General features: G+C 44.4%; 1 protein-coding gene and 1 pseudogene across 14 annotated transcripts in view; both read left to right on the forward strand.

The window, feature by feature from the left end:
• The first annotated feature begins 596 nt into the window (after positions 1-596).
• Positions 597-5,538, forward strand: LOC128315224 (interferon regulatory factor 3-like; annotated as a pseudogene).
• The window catches only part of SH3RF2 (SH3 domain containing ring finger 2), a 137,942-nt gene continuing 122,310 nt past the window's right edge, over positions 4,370-20,001 (forward strand). For 4 of the 14 annotated variants that reach the window (XM_053222668.1, XM_053222613.1, XM_053222623.1 and 1 more), the window contains exons 1-2: positions 16,248-16,395; positions 17,515-18,009. In XM_053222668.1, coding sequence (XP_053078643.1) covers positions 17,632-18,009 — 378 coding nt within the window. In that variant the 5' untranslated portion in view covers positions 16,248-16,395; positions 17,515-17,631. Of the gene's footprint in view, positions 4,782-16,246; positions 16,478-17,514; positions 18,010-20,001 lie in introns of those variants that run through there. The other 10 variants (XM_015083174.3, XM_027042401.2, XM_027042412.2 and 7 more) reach the window with 6 other exon arrangements.

Below are 20,001 nucleotides of genomic sequence, written 5' to 3' on the forward strand. Positions count from 1 at the left end.
AAGAACTCTTTGAAATGAGTGCTGTTACTGTCCTCAATTCAGATAAGAAAATGGAGTTCAGAAGGTCACTTGCTGAGATCACACTCCAAGCCACAAAATGAGGAGAAGGGCCCCATCTATCAGCCCCTAGGACCTAGAATGTTAACCCTAATGCAACACTGAGCCCCACGCCTGGCCATTTTTGAAGGTTTGGGGATCCAGGCAGCATTTCTTGCAACTCTGAGGGCTCTGAGAAGCAATGACAAAGGAGAGTTTAAGTATTGGGTGGGTGGGAGGGAGGGAGGAGGAGAAGCTGTTAATTTTAGATCTGTAACTCAGACTGCTCATTAAGTGGCAGGGGTGTCACCATGCCCCTAATCTTTGCCATCCACCTTCTAAAATAAAAGAGTCGGGGCCTATGATTTCCTCAGTGGGAAGATCCTTCCTTCACAGACTTAAAAACCCTGAGGATAATGAGACTTTTTATACAAGACCAAAGGAGACTCGGGCGTGTGGAAGTCTCCTGTCATTTTCCCCAGTTCCCCCCAAACATGTCCTCAACACCTGGTAGAAAGCAATAGGAGAATATTCCAGGAATTTGTCTTTTGAGTCCAGGCATGCCTCACGGGGACCAGACTGATAAAACTGCCAACGGGACCTGGTCAGTCTGGGCCCTTCATTCCTGTGTCTGAGTCACATGGATACCTTAGACAGAAATGACTTGTAAATTCTAACCCCCTAAACACACTAAATTAAACAATTATTTCACATAGTCAAAATAAGGACCCTAAACTTAGAATTATAGCCATGTTGTGGTGTCTATAGTATCACCCCTGCCCCAAAAGACAATGGGTGACAGTCGCTCACATCCATCTGGGTTCAATGTGTGCCAGGCACTGTTCTCCAAGTGTGGCCTGGGACTATTGCATCAGCACTGCCTGGGAATTGGTTAGAAATGCAAATTTTCAGGCCCCACCCCAGACTTACTGAATCAGAACCCCTGAGGAGGGAATCTAGCAATCTGTTTTAACAAGCTTTAAATGAATGATTCTGGTGCCTTCTAAAGTCTGAGAACCCTGCCTTACTTTACGGAATCCTCACAATGACTGTAGAAAGGTACAGAAACATGGAGCATTACTGTTCCCATTTTATAAGGAAGGAATCTACATCTCACCGCACTTTGGGTAAAACACTAGCCCCAGATGAGCCCCACTTCATTCTCTCTGCCCCCCCCAATCTCTATCTGTGCTTCATGGGATTCTCCCCCCCTCTCTCTCTTTCTGCCCCTCACTCACTTTTGCCCTCTCTCTCTCTCAAAGGAGGAAAGAAGACAAAGAAGGAAGAGGAGGAGGAGGAATCTTAAGTCACAAAAGTACGGAGTCACCTATCCAAAGTGAGTAGTAACGAGGACTGGAAGGCAGGTCCCTCTGAGTACCCTAAATGTGTCTCCCTACCCGTGAAAAGGAAGCGTGACAGACAGTAAAGGAGATAAATGGCTAGTCCCCTGGAAACCAATTAAAGGCAGCTTCAGTCCAGGGTTGCAAAAGAAATTAACATCTATGGAACATCAGTTATGTGCCAGTCGCTACACATACATATTTCATTTAATTCTCACAAAAGCCCATGCCATGTAAGCATGCTGCAATCAGATCAGGGAGGGAGAGCAACCGTGCCGGGCTCTCACAGCTTAAGCAAGTTGCAAAGAATCTGAATCCTGCTTAGTCTGTCTCTAAAATCGTCACAGCCTCCCTGGAACACACTCACACATTCAGCAGATACACATGTCCTCGTGGCCAAAAGACCAGAAAACCAAGGATGAATGCATATGCAGCAGCAAATGAGATCACCCTGCTCCAGGGGTGAAAAACCACCTTGACAGCAATTGTGTGGCTTTCATAGCATCATCAGTCACCCCAGTCTGCTCCTCCCTCCCCTCCCTCCTCTCAAAAACCACAGACTTTTCCCTTTCACCTTGAGAGACAGGGAAGTCAAGTTCTCACCAAAATGAACATGTTTATGCTCTTCCTATTAATTGAGTATTCACCTACCTTTCCAGGGAAGCAAGGCCCTTAGTGGGTAAGGACGCCAGGAATGACATGAAATACCAGTTGGAACGCTAGCAATATTCAGTGAGGATTATCATAATGTTATGGATGCCTTTAACCAGCTCCCCATAGAGAATACATACACACCCTCGAAACTGGCTTGGAATCTACCAACAACCTTCTAAGCCGATGGCTTGTGGGCTGTGTATGCCATGTCATGAAATGTCTCTAAAATCCAAGAGCACAGGAAGGTGTAAAACTTAGAAGCTACAATTTCTCAGCCATCAGTTTGCAGAGCTTCTTTTTTTTTTTTTTTTAAGTTTATTCTTAAGTAATCTCTACATCCAACGTGGGGCTCAACTCATGACCCGGAGATCAAGAATCAAATGCTCTCCCAACTGCACCAGTCAGGTGCCCCAGAGGTGTGTTTGTTTGTTTGTTTGTTTGTTTGTTTGTTTTAAAAACAAGTTACTTCTCTGTCTTGCTTAAATACACAGTATTTTCCCCTTTGGTTCATAAAATCGAGGAAACATAAAGTGAAAACTCTGGGCGAAAATATGTGTTGACATAAATATATAAAACAGTTCCCAAATCTCCCTAGCCTAAACTCTGTCTTTGGCTCTGGGCTGCTTTTAGGATAGAGCCCAGGCATCCCAGACTACTTCGTAAGCACTTGTGATCAGATGGCGACCCACCCTGCAGTACTGAAGCCTGCCCTGCCCCAGACTGCATGCTCTGGCTATACAGAACACAGGCTGTTCCCAGGAGATCCCAAGTCCTCTCCTGCCCTCACGCCTTCACACCTGTGGGTCTCTCCACCTGGAATCCCCACCTCCTCTTCTTTACCAGGCTGACTCCAACTCTGGCTCATCCCCCAAAATTCAGCCCAGGTGCCACCTTTTTAGGGATTTCCAGTGGGGTCTCTTCACGACACGGTGTGCTGGCCCTCACGACACTACTTTTCACCCTATTTTGTGATCGTCTATTTACTTTGGTAACACTTTCAACGACGCAAGCTCCATGAAGGCATCTGTGGCCCAAAGCCAAACAGGTGCATGGTAAACACCCAAAGCATCTTTGTGGAATGAACGAGTGAATGAATAAATTAATGAATGATGATCCCTTATTCATTTTCCCACAAGCTCAGGATACACCTTGGAAATGAGAGATGTGATTGTCCTCTCAGTATATCCTTAAGATGCTACTTTCACCCCCAGAAACTCATATAGTCCAACATAGTCAGAAGTATCTCAAGGCCACAGAAACCCTAGTCCAAAATATTATCTAGATAAGCCCATTATCATTATCTAGATATATCTAGATGAGCCCAGGGGTATCCATCAAATCAAGATTCTTTTTTTTTCTTTTTTTAAAAAATTTTTAAATGTTTATTTTTGATCGCTTCTTGGCCTTTTGGCTAAGATCAAGTGTAAATGTTTATTTTTGAGAGCCAGAGAGAGAGCTAGAATGGGTAAGTTGGGGGGGGGGGGGCAGAAAGAGAGGGGGGACACAGAATCCCAATCTGGCTCCAGGCTCTGAAATGTCAGCATGGTACCCAATGTGGGGCTCGAACTCACTAACCGTGAGATCATGACCTGAACCAAAATCAGATGCTTAACGGACTGAGCCACCCAGACGCCCCCCCCCCCCATTTTTTTTTCTTTTCCAAATGTTTATTTTTGAGAGAGAATGCATGCAGGGGAAGGGGCACAAGGGAGGGGGACAGAAGATCCAAAACAGGCTGTGCGCTGACAGCAGCAAGCAGATGCGGAGCTGAAACTCACCAACCAGGCGATCCTAACCCCAGCCGAACTCCAACGCTCAACCCACCGAGCCATCCAGGTCGCCCCCGACCCCCAATTCAAGACTCTTGAGGTTAGTAACACAACCAAAGCTAGGTCAAATTCCTGAAACTGCTTTTAGTCTGAACTAATCTGGAAACTCCCTTTGGTTCAGACCTTGTTAGTATAGGCCAGTGTAAATGTGCTCTCAGCATTCGTATTTTTTCATTATACACGTGTAGATTATTATACAAGCAATAGGTAGACAAGAAAGCCCCACCGCGCTAGAGCTCTGCTGCGGGTAAGGGGGTGCACACCTACGACTCGGAGAGGTGCCGGGAGTCCAGAGACCTGGGTGCGCCAGCCCCGCCTCCCGCCCCCCGCCCCCCACCCCCACGTGGGGAAGGCCGAGGATCCTACCTGGCTGAGGCGCAGCCGGGGAGGGGGGAGGGGCGCTGGCGGGCCGGGGCCGCAGGAGCGTCCACATCCGCACCTCCTGGGCGCCCCACTGGCTGCAGGACCCTGGGCTGGCGGACTTCGCCTCTTCCAGGCCCCCACCCAGACGAGACACGCAGAGCCTGCACGCTGACCCTTCGCCCCGGAAAAGGAGTTTCCGGTCCGCCCTCCCCCGGAAGAGAGCGCAGTCTTCAGCCGAGGGCCCAGTGAGGACCCCCACGACCTTCGGGCCAGTTCTTCAAGTTCGTCACCTCAGGAGCTGGGGACTTTCCTGAACCAGATACCTCTCCAGACAACAAGGGCAGAGCAGTACCTGTGCTACCCCGCAGAACATTCTGGAAGAGTTGCTGAGTGACATGGTCTTGGCCCCATTCCCAGATGCGAGGCCTTAGGGCCTACCTGTGGCCCCTGAGCACCACCCTCAGTTCTTGCTGAGCCCCAACTTGGGCATCTCTGCTGTTTGCTCAAACTCGGAACCCACTGAAAATCCACCTGAGGAGGCTGTTGGAGCCCGAGGAAGGTGAGTGCCAGGAGTGGCCGGGGCCAGGGCGATGGGCCCTCTATACTTCAAAGTCTCCCCCTTGGTGTCGCTGCTGCAGCTGCTCAGAGTGAAAGTTCCACCTTTTACCGCCTTCTCCCCTGGCCCCCATGTCTTCCACCGGCTGTGTTCTGCCCTAGGAGCCCTTGGTTGGTGGGGTCAGAAGCAGGGGATAGGACATGGCCTGGGCAGCTAATAAGACTGCCAGACCTGGGGTGCCCTTGATGGGGCCATGACCTGCCAGATGAGGCTTGTGCTGGGCTCCCTGAGGGCAGGGTGGGTGGGGAGGAGAATCTGGTTCTGTGGAGGGCAAGCCAGCACCTCTGGCCACAGAGGCTGGGGCATTGCCAGCCAGATCAGCTGGGCTGTGAGCGAGACACTCCTTCCTGGTAGTGGTCACAGGCCAATGGTGAGGTCACTAGGAACAAGTAAGGAAGCATGTTTGGCCACGGCCCTTTCCTGGCAGATCCGATTGTCTTCATCCAAGGAAGTGGACACTCCCCAAGTTATACGCTCTGTTTCTTCACGGGGAAGTCATGGCCCCAGGACCAGGTGTGGATCAAGAGGCTTGTGATGCTCACGGTTGTTCCCACATGACTCAGGGCCCTGTTAGACATGGACCTATTAGGGGGTGCCTCCTTATTGGAGAACACTGTGGACCCCATATTTCCAACACCAACCCACTCTCCCTCTCCTCCACTGATACAAGGCCTGCCTCCAGGACCTGGTGGAGGAATGAATTTCTAGGTCACTGGGGAGGCCTGAGCCCTCACTCTTCATTGTATACATCCTTTGCCTCTCCCCTGGACCAATAAACTGGTTCTTGCCATGGTTAAACAAACAAACCCAAACACCCTCAAATATAAAGCAATGTATAGATGGTACAGTGAAAGACCCCACTCTGATAATGGCCCAAAACATGATTCCCCAGAGAGGGCCATTGGTAAGACTATTTTAGAGGTTGATGGGCAGTGAGCCTGCAAGACACATCTAGTTTGCAGGTGACCACTTAGAATATATGTTTTTTAATATTTCTAATGGTTGCCACAAAATAAAAATCAGGAGGTTCATGTAACAAATAGTTTCGTGGAGCTTTCAAGGTGGAAGAGAGGTAAATAGACTATCACAAAGTAGCATGAACAGGACCATGATGTATAGATTTTCTGGGAGAATCCAAATTCTGTCAACCCATTAGCAAAGAATAGCTGAGGCTGAGTGGTGTCAGTTGGTTTCACATAGAGTGTGCTCTCAAGGTTGTCACAGTCCCCACCTGACCCGTTTATAAAACCAGTCTGGCCCCCTTATGCATCTGGCCCCGTTATGCATCTGAGTTTGCAATGTCTCTCCTTACGAAGCCCTTCTATAATATTGTGAATAATATGAGCACTGCCTACCATCTTCTTTTCCATTATATGCATGTCAATATACACAACTCTACCTATTTGTTCCTCTGTTATGACTACATTATGGTACATGCACAGTCTCTTCCTGCTGGATATTTGGGTCAGCTCCGTTTGTCTTCAGTTACAAACAGTGTAACAATAAATGCCCTTGTTTGTAACTCTGCATATCTTGTGGGCATTTCTCTTGAATCAACTTCTAAATGGGAAATTACTGAGTCAAAGGGACGCACGTATAAAATTTCAATAGATAATGCCAATATGCTGAAGTTGGTTTAGAATCCAAGACTTTTTTTAGCCCAAAGCAAGGGATGAGGAGTGGTTGAGGTTCAAGAGTGGCATCGAGAGATGAAGTGTCCACCATTGGAGCCCTCTTCTTCAACACCCATACCCGTATACTCCTACTCTACCCCTGGCTAACGACTACAGAGATAATACTGTGAATGGAGAACTAGACCTCACAGGACAAGTATATATTAGGATTCTGGCTGACAAATTAATTCTGTCATAAATTGGGGCCTGAAAAACAAAATGAGCTAACAGCTCTAGTTATATTTATGAGATTTTTCATTTGTTATTAAAAATCAAAGAACCTTTTATCCAAATATATTTGGGTAAAATAATAAATCAGTATATTTGACCAGTTTTGATTTAGTTTTTTTGGCGTTTCTTATTATTGTATCTAAAAAGGAAGTACCCCCTGCCCCCCCCCCCCCCCCACCGGCGCGCCTGGGTGGCTCAGTTCATTGAGCGTTCAGACTTCGGCTCAGGTCATGATCTCGCGGTCTGTGAATTTGAGCCCCGTGTTGGACTTTGCTGACAGCTCAGAGCCTGGAACCTACTTCAGATTCTGTGTCTCGCTCTCTCTCTTCGCCCCTGTCCCACTCACTCACACGCTGTCTCCTTCCCTCTCTTTCTCTCTCTCTCTCAAAAATAAACATTTAAATAAATAAATAAATAAATAAATAAATAAATAAATAAATAGGAAGTACCCTCTGATATTCCTTCTGTTTGTATTTCAGGCTTATTTCCCTTTCTGTTTCTAGTAGATTAACCTGATGTTACTGCGTGCAGGCCGCTTATATTTCCAAGGTTTGGGTTCTTCTGAATGGAAGTAAAGATAAAAATCTGCAATCAAAATTGCAATACAGTATTGATTAAAATAGCCTCTTTTTTAAGATAAATGCAGCACATGGGATGTCTTGAAGGTTAGAAGTGCAGACTGCCTGGGCATCAAGCCTGACTTCCCCAAGCACTGTCGAGGGCAATGCTGTCTCTATGCTTCTGTTTCCTCATCTATGAAGATGGGAGTAATAATAGGGTTATAGTTCTTCGCACAGAATCTGGCACAAAATAATGTTAATTGTTATTATTTATTCCAGCATAATAGCCAGCCCCACCCCCTCTGAAAGTTCTGCAGGGTGCTGCAGTGCCCCAAACCATATAAGCCTCTAGGCAGCTACTCTGAGTTGACATTCATGTCATGGCTAAATCGGAATGAATAACTCCTTCAGGAAAAGAAACCAGGAGTTGGTCTCAGTTTGAAACTATACTTTAGATGCAAAACGACAGATAATAAGAGGCCTGGTAAGAGAATAATAGCTGACCTTTACTGAGCACTTACTCTCTGTCACACTCTTTGAAGCATTTTATGAGCATTTTCTCACTACATGCTCACAATAATCCTATGGAGTAAGTGCTATTATTATCATCCCCATTTTACAGATGAGAAAACCAAGTACAGAGTGTTTAATCAACTTGCTATAGGTCACACTGTTATTTAATAAGATGACACAGACCTTCTGACTCCAGAGTTTCTGCTCTTAACCACCATATTAAGTTAGAAGCAATCACAGAAAAAAGGTAAATCACAGGACAAAAAGAGGAATTCAGATATCGTTAACTCGTATCGTTCAAGCAACTTTTACGCACCAGACACTTTTCTAAGTGGTACCAATACATGTTAGGAAGCGTATTCCTTACCACAAGCCTGAGAAGTACTTATTACTGAGAGCACTTTTATGGATGAGGCTTAAGCTGTTTAATACCCAGGGTCACAGACTTGTTAATACTGGAGGTGGGTTTCCAAAGCATTCCCAGGCTTTCTCCCTAGGAATGCACTAAGAATTCCAAACACAAATGAGTCGTCCTCATCACTCAGCAAATATTTATTAAGCACTTAGAGAGTCAGGCACAAATGAACAATACAGAGATGGTTCCAGCACTATGGAACAGAGATTATGTGGAAGAGAGATACAATTTATAAGGCCAAGTGAGTAAATAACATAATATTATATAATTAATTATAATTAACACCATTACAGGGCTCAAGAAATGTCTAATTGATTTGACAAATGTTTATAGTCAGTTATAGGAAAATTATTCTAATTCTTAAAAAAAAAAAAAAAGACATTTTCTTCTCGTGTATTTGTTATCATAGCAGACCCCATCTATGAAGAGAGACATCTAGGACTAACCAGGGTATTTAGGGGATTACTCGGTTTTGCAACTTTCCCACCTATGATCAAAAGTGTAAGATTGTGGTTACCCAATAGCCTAGGCAAACTGTCAGCTTTTGCACAGACTTGCCCCGAGTTTAATAAGAATTAAGGTTGCATCCTGCTCATGGTTTTGAATCAAAACATTTACTGATTTCATCAGAAAGGAAACAGTAAAGGAAGAGGAGGAAGACCGGTTAGGAGTGATCATAGCCCTTTCCCTTTGTAAGGCACAGTATCTGTTATGGCTTAGCATCTACATACAGCAGTTTCGGAGCTTTGTAATTTATTTTTCTTTTTAATGGCTGTCTTATCAATGGTAATGCATAGGGTATTAGTGTTACCGGATTTAACTCTCCCTGTTGTAAATGTTTTAGTAAAGCTAAAGTGATTTCAGCCATCTTAATTATCTTTGAAAATTTTACACCAGTAACATATGCTCATTGTAGAAAAATTAGAAAAACACATGAACAAAATGGAAAAAATTTAAATCAACTAATATGTCTAGAAGCCAGAAATAATTGTTGCTGATGGTTTTGCATACATTCCTCTAGTCTCAATATTATATATTTATGTATTATTCTTAAATAAGTTAGGCTCATACAGCTTATAAATTTCTATATTTAGTTCATTATGAATGTCCTTTATGTCATTAAATATACATCTCCCCAGGGGCGCCTGGGTGGCTCAGTCAGTTAAGGATCTAACTTTGGCCCAGGTCATGATCCCACAGTTCGTGACTTGAAGCCCACGTTGGGCTCTCTGCTGTCAGTGTGGAACCTGCTTCATATCCTCTGTTCCCCTCTCTCTCTGCCCCTCCCCTGCTTGCATCTCTTTGTCTCTCTCAAAATAAATAAATTAACTTTAAAATAAATATACATCTCCACTATCATTTTTGATAGTATATATCAAATATATATATATATATATTCGATAGTATATGTATATTTGATAGTATACACACACACATATGTATATATATATATATATATACTGTTTACACACTCCCCTGTTGAGCATTAAGAATGTTTTTAACATTTCACTATTAAAAGTGATTATATGAGGAACATCCTGGGGTATAAATTTATTTACATTAGTATATATTTCTAGAAGTACTATTTTAGGGTCAAAGGGTAGGGACATATTTACAAGGTTTTGAGTATATCTTTTTTACTTGTTTCCTTTTTTCTTTTTTTGTTTAACTTTTTATTTTGAAATAATTATGAACACAAGAAATTGCAAAAATGGTACAGAGAAGTCCCTTACATCCTTTAACCAGCTTCTGTATATAAAGTGGTAATATCTTATATATAATACAGTATGAAAACTAGGAAATTGACATTGGCACAATACAATAAGTTACTACAGACTTTACTTGGATTTGACCAGCTGAATTTTTTTTTAATTTTTTTAATGTTTATTTACTTTTGAAGGAGAGAGAGACAGAGTGTGAGTTGGGGGGTGGGGGGTGGGCAGAGAGAGGGAGACACAGAATCTGAAGCAGGATCCAGGCTCTGAGCTGTCAGCACAGAGCCCAACTTGGGGCTCAAACCCACAAACCATGAGATCGTGACCTGAGCTGAAGTCAGACGCTCAACCGACTGAGCCACCCAGGAGCCCCTGACCAGCTGATTTTTAATATTAACAGAATGGTAAGATGCATTCTTACTTACTTTCCTACTTTCCCTTCTTGCACAATTGCCTTTAGGATTCCCTTCTAATCATTTAGAGGAAGAAATACAACTGTGTTTATTAGATTACTGTCTTCAGGGTACCTGGGTGGCGCAGTTGGCTAAGCATCCAACTCTTGATTTCAGCTCAGGCCATGATCTCAAGGTTCGTGGATTCAACCCCCCATTGGGCTCTCTGCTGTTAGTGCAGAACCCACTTCAGATCCTCTCTCCTCTCCCTTCCCCCCCTCTCTTTTTCTCTCTCTTTCCCCCTCTCTCAAAACTAACATTTAAAAAATTAAAAAGTAGATTAATGTCTTCTATTAAAAATGAAGATGAAGGGGCGCCTGGGTGGCTCAGTCGGTTAAGCGGCCGACTTCGGCTCAGGTCATGATCTCACGATCCGTGAGTTCAAGCCCCGCGTCGGGCTCTGTGCTGACAGCTCAGAGCCTGGAGCCCGTCTCAGATTCTGTGTCTCCCTCTCTCTCTGCCCCTCCCCTGTTCATGCTCTGTCTCTCTCTGTCTCAAAAATAAATAAACGTTAAAAAAAAAAATTTTTAAAAAAAATGAAGATGAAGAACTATAAGTAAGAATCCCTCCCCGGGTGTGCAAATGGTGAACTATGATTTATGGTGCATAAAATGGGTAGGGCTCTGCCCTTCTTTTGGTTCTTCACAGTGCTTGTGATTTGTTTAGAATACACTAGAAGAGAGTATCCCAAAGCCTGGGTTACCCCAACAGAAAATGGTTAACACAAAATCACACAGTAAGGAAGTTACTATTTTCTCCTTCACTCTTCTGATTGTCAAAGAGAAAGCCTCAGTGTGTGTCTATGGTAAACAGCATAAAGAATAGGATGCAAATGACTGAAGTTAGGGATATACGGGGTTAGAGCATCTTGGTCCGTAAAGAACTGACCAACCACGTGTTCTGGCATATTCTTCCTTGGGTTTAGTTTGGATTAGAGGAGAACCATCTGATTTTTAGTTTTCTTATAGGATCTGCCTGCAAAAAAAGAAGATAAGAAGAATCCTACATCTATTAAGCATTTATTGTATGCATCATTTCACTGACTCCTCAGAACAACCCAATGAGACAGGCTCTATTAGTAACCTCATTTTATACATAAGGAATTCAAGGAACAGAGGAATGGAGTAATTTGACCAAGTGTTCCATCTAGTAACTGGCAGAGCTGAGATTCAAAGCAGGTCTATTAGACTTTAAAGCCATACTCTTGACTGCTGGTTTCTCTTTAAACTTAAGGACCTTAAGTCATCTCTATAAAATGTCGGTTGGAGTTCTCTTTGCTAGAAGTTTGGGTCATTTGACTGTGGGTCTAGTGATTGCATACCAATACCCTAAAGTACACTGCTCACCTACTGACATCCTCCTGATTGGGGAGGAAATTTCATAATCAACTTCATTTGGGGCCTGCATCTTTCAAAGAAGGAAAGAATATCTAATAGGCATTCAACCCCTGCCGTTCTGCTTTCCTCCATTTTTCCACTAGTGGAAAGCTTCCCATTTTCCTCCAATAATTCCTCTCCTTGGATACTTCCAAAGGTTTCACAGAGGCAAACCTAGCATCAGAGGAACATTAAAATGAAGTTTCGTTTAAATATTGAAAACATTTCCACATTTATACTAGGTACTGAGGAAAGATAGCGAAGAAGTACAAAACTTGGCCTCTGCCACAGAGAGTCCAGTAAGTCAAGAAAGTCCTCCTGACCCCTTCTGTTACAATGCTTTAGATTTCTAACTGCTTGAACCCCTTTGGTGGGTTTATGGATTGCTTTACAAATGATTAACTTTAGGGCAAAGAGCCTGAGACCACCAAAGAGTTAAGAGCCAGCCAAGTGAAAATAACACAACTCTAAAATTATAATTCCAATAAATAAGTAAATCTGACAAAAAAGGCATACTTCTTTTGTGACCTAATTTTAAATTGGAAAGAAACTATCTTAGCCTGAAACAAAGAGTTGCTTGTTTGAGGGCAATTTATTTGAGAGCAAGGGTTAGGGATGGTGGAGTGATACAGAGAATGAGGAAGAGACAGTACAGGGGTACATTACTGCATTAGCCACTCAGTGGATGCATGGTACTCGTCCCACAGAACCTTATGAAGAGCGTTATGAAATCTCAGAACTACATGCTCCAAAAGATGAAAGGGGAAGGTGTTTATCCATAGATTCCCCATTAGTCAAGGGTGGTCCACACTTCTGGATCATGCATATGTGGGTGTATAGCAAGCTCCTGAGGGTATCCCATACAGTAGCATCAGGGAAGCAGCAGGGCAGGAGGCAAGAGATGTATGGCAGGGTCCTGAGCAAAGACACTTCCAGATAGCATATACCTGAATCTGAAAAATTTCTTAGACTAAGAGATGAGCCTAACAATATTCCAAGTGGCTCCCCAGAGGTGTCCAAGGTAAAGCAATTATCAACAGTTTGGTGCGGGCATTTGGCTGGCTCAGTCAGTAGAGCACGTGACTCCTGGTTGTGACTCTAAGCCCCACACTGGGCGTGGAGCCTAGTCAGACAAACAAACAAACACAAAAACCAGTTTGTTGTACATCTGTCCAGACACGTTTTTTTTTTTTTTTTTGAGAATACCATTCATTCATTAATAAACCATTCAAAAACATTTATTAAACAACCACATGCCAGTCACTGTGTTAGGTTTGAGGGAAAGAGCAGTGACAAGACACATAAGTGCCTTGCTTTCTTGGAGCTTGTCTGTTTGGGGAATCAGGCATTAAATCATTAAAGCATAATTACCAAATTACGATTGTGATAACTGCTATGAAGGACAAGTACAGGATGATAAACTCTCTAGTCATGAGAATCAAGGAAGGCTTCCCTGAGGAAGTGGCATTTAAGCTAAAACTTGCAGAGGAAGGGGTAAAAAAAGGAAAGGGTGGGGGAGAGTAAGTAGGAAGAGAGGAAGAGTGTAACTAGCAACTGTGAATCACAGAGAAAGAAGAGCACAACAAATACCTCATGGCAGAAAACCTTGAACTCCTCAGTAAAGAGAGAAAGCCAGTGGGACTGGTGTGGGTGAGTGAAGGAGAGATGTGGGGTAAGTTGAGGCAGGAGAGGTAAGCAGGAGCCAGATTACACCAGAAAAGGGATTTGGGTATTACCTAAAGTCAGTGGGAACCTACTAAAAGGTTGTGAACAGGGTAGCAGTATGATCAGATTGGCTTTCTTTCTTTCTTTTTTTTTTTTTTTTAACATAAATGGACATATACTTGTAAATATAAGCAGCAAGAAAACTCCTAAACATATCACACAGGTATTTTAAAAGTACAGCCTGTACTCATTATGTAACAGTATAAATATAAAAAGGAGTGTTGATGGGATGGGAGCAGTGGAGGTGGTGGCCTGAGCCTGGAGTCTGGGAAGGCAGGCATCATCCACCTTTCTGTTTATTTTGGGGAACTACTTGTTCATCTGACTTGACGCCAAGGTAGTATTTGGGTAAGCCAGGATGAAATCCCCATTTAAAAGTCTCCCCTTTCTTCAAAAGCTTCTAAAGTTTCTACCGAGATAACCCCATCCGTGGGTGGTATAGGGGACCACCTACAGGGTTTGATTTGAGAGGTGCTAAAAGACCACTCCTGCTCAGTGTAAACTTTGTCTGTCCTTCACTAGTGCCTGACATTCTCCCATCACGTTGCTATTCTGCTGAATCATCAACTGCCAGATAAGCTAACGCAGAACAGCCTACTGGATCTATCCCGCCTTCCTGGAATGGAACTGGGTTTTTGAGTTTTGTCAGGGCTGGGAGGGTTTGAAGTTACTTGAGACCACTGACTATGTAGTCGCATAGAGGAGCCATGAGACTGGACAGGTTATATCATTTTGGCTTAGGGTGGATCTGAGATCAGCTGATATGTACAGTCTGGACATATATATAGATGTGTATGGATTTAAACAGTAAAGATGTATCAGTATACTTGCGGCATGCACATAACTTTATAGGCCCTGGGATTGGGCCAACCTGAGTTCAGATCGTAAGCTCTGCAATCTTGGCAAAGTTACAGCACCTGTCTTATTGGGTGGTTGGGAGGATTTAATGAGCAATCTGTTTGAAGTCTTAGCGCTGGTCCATGGCATACAGCAAGTGCTTCATAAAAGTTACTGTTACGATTATATGTATGTTTATGCAAGTTATGTGTGTACATGTGCTTGTAGGTGCAGGTACGGACATCTAAGGGAGGTGGAGTGTTTAAGAACAAGAGAGGGAAGGAGGGAAAATGTTGCCCACCCCTGCAGCAGGAGTTCTGGCACTGGAGCAGACCTTTCTAGAGGGTGAGGCCACTGTGGGGCAGCTCACAGAGCAGAGGGCCCAGCTTTACCAAGTGGGAAAAAGAGCAAGGAACAAGGGTGTCAGACTACAAGGGGCTTCCTGATGAGCACAGAACCTATAAAAGTGGAAATTATTGAAGGAGACAGGCAACAGAATGGGATTTGATGTCACTGAAGCCCAAAAAAACCTTCATAAAAGAGAGATGAAAAAAGACTCGAAAATGGTCTCTGAAATTGACACGTACTCAAATCTGGTGTCTGTGCTCAGAAGACATGTGACTTTGTCTGCTCCATCCTAAAGCCCCCTCCTGTTTTGAGCTCCATGCGTCTTTGCTTTTTCAGAAATAACATGGAAGAACTTTGTAAAACATGTAATCCATCACCATCCGTTCTCAGGCCTCTTGGTCCCCTCTTAAGATTTTCCCATGGAGTTGTGGCTAAGTGCTTTCCGCATAGTAAAGAACTGTCATCCTTAAGTTGAGAGAGAAGATATAGTTTAAAAAAAAAACAAACACCAGTTTCTTCTCTCAGCTCTACCTAACTTACTGGGCAACTTCAAGGAATCTCTTGATCTCTGTGGGCATAGCTGTCTCACCTGCAAAAGCAGTTGATTGGTCAGTTTGGGTCATTATCTTTTGACTTCCTGCCATCTCAGATGAGGTTTAGCTCCCTTCAACCATCTCTCCTCCCCTTAAAGCTGTATCACCATATGACATGGTAGTAAAAAGCACAGAACACCTGTCTCTTGCTGGCTGTGACTCCTGGAATGAGTTATTTAACCTCTGTGTGTCTCAGTTTCCTCTTTTGCAAATGAGGGTAAAGAAGAGTATAGTGAATTACCAGGTTGCTAAAAGGATTAAATGAGTTAATACAGGTAAAGGTAGAACAGTGCTTAGTGAAGATAAGGGCTACTATGGTGTTCAGTAATATTATTATTATTATGTACTTTATTGAATACCTCTGTGACTTTATTATTGGTAAATCAAGAAACGAAAATATAAGTATTATGTGGTGCTGTGAAAGGATTCCAATAGGCACTGGCAGGGAGAGAGTCTGGAACCATTGCTTTTCCTTTTTCAAAGCCTTTCTGTGCATTGGTTTTTCAAAGAGGTGTATGTACTACCATAATGAGATTTTTTTTTTAATTTATTTAAAGAGATTGAGCAAAAAGACCACTGAAGTCCGTCTCAAATCCACACATTAAAGTACTGACTCTGGTTTTTAAGGAGCAGTACTTTTTAGGTGACTGGGTTATCTTTGTTATAGCTGCCATTAATATGTTTGACCTTTTCAGCAAATCCTTATAAAGGTTTAAAATAAACACAATCACCCTGGCATGTTTATAACTGAGCTGTGTTTCAACTTCTTGGATAAGAGAGACAATGAGAAAAGTGAAAATATAAACTGTAAATACTTAGCCTTGGGGGCTGGCTTATATTTTGTCCCCTGCAATCTTTTCCCAGAAATCAACTCAGTTACATGAAGGAAGGAGCAGTCAGCAGAGTGAAGTCAGAAATTGCTGCTAGCTGCCAGGCGGTGAAAGGGTTAACAAAGGCTGAGTAAGGCGATCCTTGAAATGAGTAAGACTCAGAGTTGTTAAAGTTTTCAAAGCGTGGCAGCCGCTCTTAGGGGAAAGGAAGCCAGTTGGAGGAAGCCTGGCCAAGCAGAGGATCAGAGGATTGTGCTGAGCTGCACACAGCTGGGTTTACAAGCTCAAGGTTAGTGGCCCCCGCACGTCTCCCCAGAGCTGACATCTTTGGAGAGTTGTCTCAGGAGGGCACGGCGCCATCTCTCATCCCCGTAAGTCATGTCTGCTTCCCTTACTGGCGGGGCCACCCACCCTCCAGCCAAACCTCCTGGGCATTGTGCTCACCCAAAATTTGGCACTTGTGAGGACAGGTGACCTCTTCCGGGGAGACTTATCTCAACTGGAGACTTCTTTTCAGACATTTAAAAGGAAATTGTTACTGGAGTAAGGATGTTTTCAGACCACACACGCACACCTGTATACACTGCTCTGTCTGGATTTTTGCAGGTTGTGACCACAATCCAGAATTCCTATCTGCTTCAGGTGGAACTGAGAACAATTGTCCAAGAAACTAAACAGGCTGTGTGACGTCGTCTTGTGGGTGGAATATCGTCTCTGAGGCTAGAATAATCAGGGAAGAAAGAAGGGAGGGAGGGAGGGAGAAAAAAAGAAAGAAAGGGAAGGAGGGAGTGAGAGGAGAAAAAAAGAAAAAAAGCTTCCAAGCACCCTGGCCTGTACTTAAGGCAAACAATTTGAAAATGCGTTTCTAGTAAGAATTTTTCTTGTGCAGTGCTAGGACAAAATAATGGGGGAAGGTGCACTGTGAAGGAAATAATTCTACATCTGCAGAAGGTTCAGATAAACTTATCTACACAACTTGTCTGCATGTGCTGCAGATAACAGATAAAAGTAGGGGAAGAAGGAGGAATAGATAGCTTCACAGAAATTGTGTTCCATGGGGGTCTTGGTGTGGGAACTGAAATTGACTGTCTGCGGCGGGGGGGTGGGGGGACCCCCTTCGAGGCCGAGAGGGCTCTTCTGCAGGCCCGTTTTGTCTCTGCTCTTGTTTGCACGCCGAGAGGCAATGAGTAAGTAGTCGGTCACCATGCTGAATGCTCCCTCAGATCCTTCAGCAGGCAGGAGTTGAGCCTTATACCTGCTAGCACTGAATCAGAATGAGTCATTTGAAACTTGGGTGCTGGAACAAAGTGCTTGCAAACTGCCTTATGAGACACTGCCTCCATGTAGGTGGGATATACCTCTCTGAGCAGTCACATTTTTTTCCTCTCTTCCTTTCTCATTCAAACAGGCAGGAATTCTGAAGCTCCAGATAGGATAGGATAGACCCGGATCTGCCCCCTCGGCTCAGCTCACCCTACCATGCGGACTTTGCCCCTCCAGGTCAAGAGTGGAGTGTTAAAATAAAATGGATGATTTGACGTTACTTGATCTTCTGGAGTGTCCCGTGTGCTTTGAAAAGCTCGATGTCACGGCCAAAGTCCTCCCTTGCCAGCACACCTTCTGCAAACCATGTCTCCAGAGGATTTTCAAGGCCCACAAGGAGCTGAGGTGCCCGGAATGCAGGACCCTGGTGTTTTGCAGCATCGAGGCACTGCCGGCCAACCTGCTGCTCGTGCGTCTTCTAGACGGTGTGCGCTCGGGGCAGAGCTTGGGGAGAGGGGGCTCCTTCCGCAGGCCTGGTGTGCTGACCGCACAGGACGGCAGGAGAGGCAAGAGTAACCCCAGAGCTCTACAGTCCAGCTCTTTCCGGCTGGTGCCTAATATCAGAATCCACATGGATGGGGTAAGACAGATCTTATTTGTTCATTTCGTGTCCATTTGGAAGTTGGGTCTGTGTATACCAGCAGTTAGGGAACATCTTCCTTTCTTTAGTTACATTTCAAAGAGGTCTGCCAGTGATTCCCCAGAGGTAAGTTTCTGTGGGCAGTGGCCATTTTACGGAAACTTGGTGGAATCCTGAGCCTATCTAATCCATCCAGGAATTCTTAGAATTGTTAAAAGTCTCCCAGGTTGTCTCCCTTGTCTAGAAGGTAACAGTACAAAGAAAGCCTTCGTGATTATTCTTCATCTTTCACTCCTGCTGTTTGAGGCCAAACCAGAGGATGGAGAAAAGAGAGAAAAAAAAATCCAGCTGCTTTTTGCTTTTGAGATCTTGGAGGAGTTTGCAAATGTCAGGTTTTGTTTCAATTTTACCCAACTCCCATCTTCCCACCCCAAGTCCTAAAGCGCTATTATGACAGTGCTCATTCATGATCCCTTCAAAGCTATTCTGATACTTGATGCCCAAAGACTGTACAGGAGGAAAGCGTGTCTGTGGGTGGACTGACTGACAGGAAGGCTGGGCTATGAAGTAGAACCCATGTGTACAGGAGCCCTACAGGTGTCTTCATTTACAAAATGAATCAAACATTCATAAAATGTACCTGAAAGGCTGCCATAAAACCAAAGGACCCGGTAGTGGCACGCAGGAGATCACACTAATGCTTTTGGTGTCTGGATAATGCGAATCACTCTGGCCAACCATGCGAATGGATCCTGAGGACTGTGTCTGACCTGGCTGCAAACCTTTTGTGGGAGGCTGTGTTAAGGGCACATCTCGAGAGGATGATGCAGTCCTTGTGAGTCCAGCGAGATTTTGTGCACTGTCACCCCACGAGTCAGCATGTCAAAGTAGACACGGGAAGCTGTGACCTGGGTCGCTGGCATACTTAGAAAGTCAAGGCTGCATTCTGTGAAGTTCTTACCTAAAGCTAACTTCTTTAAAGCTGACAGCAGAGTCTCTCAACTCCATTGTGAAGAGTAACAGTGGGTGAGAGGGTCTTCTGCGCATTCCTTTCCGCACAGCAGAATAGGCTTATGATGTGCGTTCAGGACACTTTTCTAAACTATTCCTTCCAGCGGCTCACCCCTCTTTCCGGTCACTGCACCTCCAAATTGCCCATGCAGCAAGGGAAAGTGGAAACAGTCAAAAAGGAGAGCAGGAAGACGTGGGCATTGGTGTGAGTTCTTCACTTCAGACTTTTTATTGCCATTGTGCTTGTATGTGTGACCACATTCCAGAAAAGGGCTTGGCGCCCTCCTTTCAGGCTTCCCATTAGCCCAAGGTCTAGTCATCAATCAGAATCCACACGCCTGGAGAAGGCAGGGTGGGGGTAGGGCAGCAAACTTATCTCAAGTGTCTTGTTTGTAGAGAGTAGGGCTCTATCTGGGGTCAGCAAATCACCCTGTGAATTCCTAAGACCCAGCAGCCTGTTTCCTCCCCCACCCAGCAAAGTCTGACTTGCCTCCTGGTGGAGTATCATCACTCACTAAGAAAGCATTGCCAGACCGGCAGGAGGCAAGTCTCTATCATCTTCATATATTTTCGTTCATGTTTTCATCTTTTTCGATGTGGCTATGTTGCTAAGAAAAGGTACAGTGAATGTATCCCCAGCTACCAAGTTTTTGAACATAGAAGATTCCCAGGCCCCTCCTAGCATAGGGAGCTGTGGGATTGAGAGCTGATAATATGTAAGAGACAGCTGGTAAGATACTGCATGTCCCTGGAACTCTTTCGCAAGGACTTGTAACATCAGACGAAGGTGCCAGTGACAGGGTTGTGCCCATCATCCAAGCTGCACCGGAGCAAGTCCTGTCGTGAGGCCAAAACACAGAAGAAGGCTGTTGAAGGCTACTGCTTTCAGGCGGGCCCTGGGTTGGTAAAGATGTTTCTGTAACAGAGCGATGTTGGCAGCCTCCCTCAGCCACCCCCGTTCCCTTCATTTTCCAAGCCATC

This window comes from Acinonyx jubatus, chromosome A1 (assembly GCF_027475565.1).
Source record: "Acinonyx jubatus isolate Ajub_Pintada_27869175 chromosome A1, VMU_Ajub_asm_v1.0, whole genome shotgun sequence".
Taxonomy (NCBI): domain Eukaryota; kingdom Metazoa; phylum Chordata; class Mammalia; order Carnivora; family Felidae; genus Acinonyx; species Acinonyx jubatus.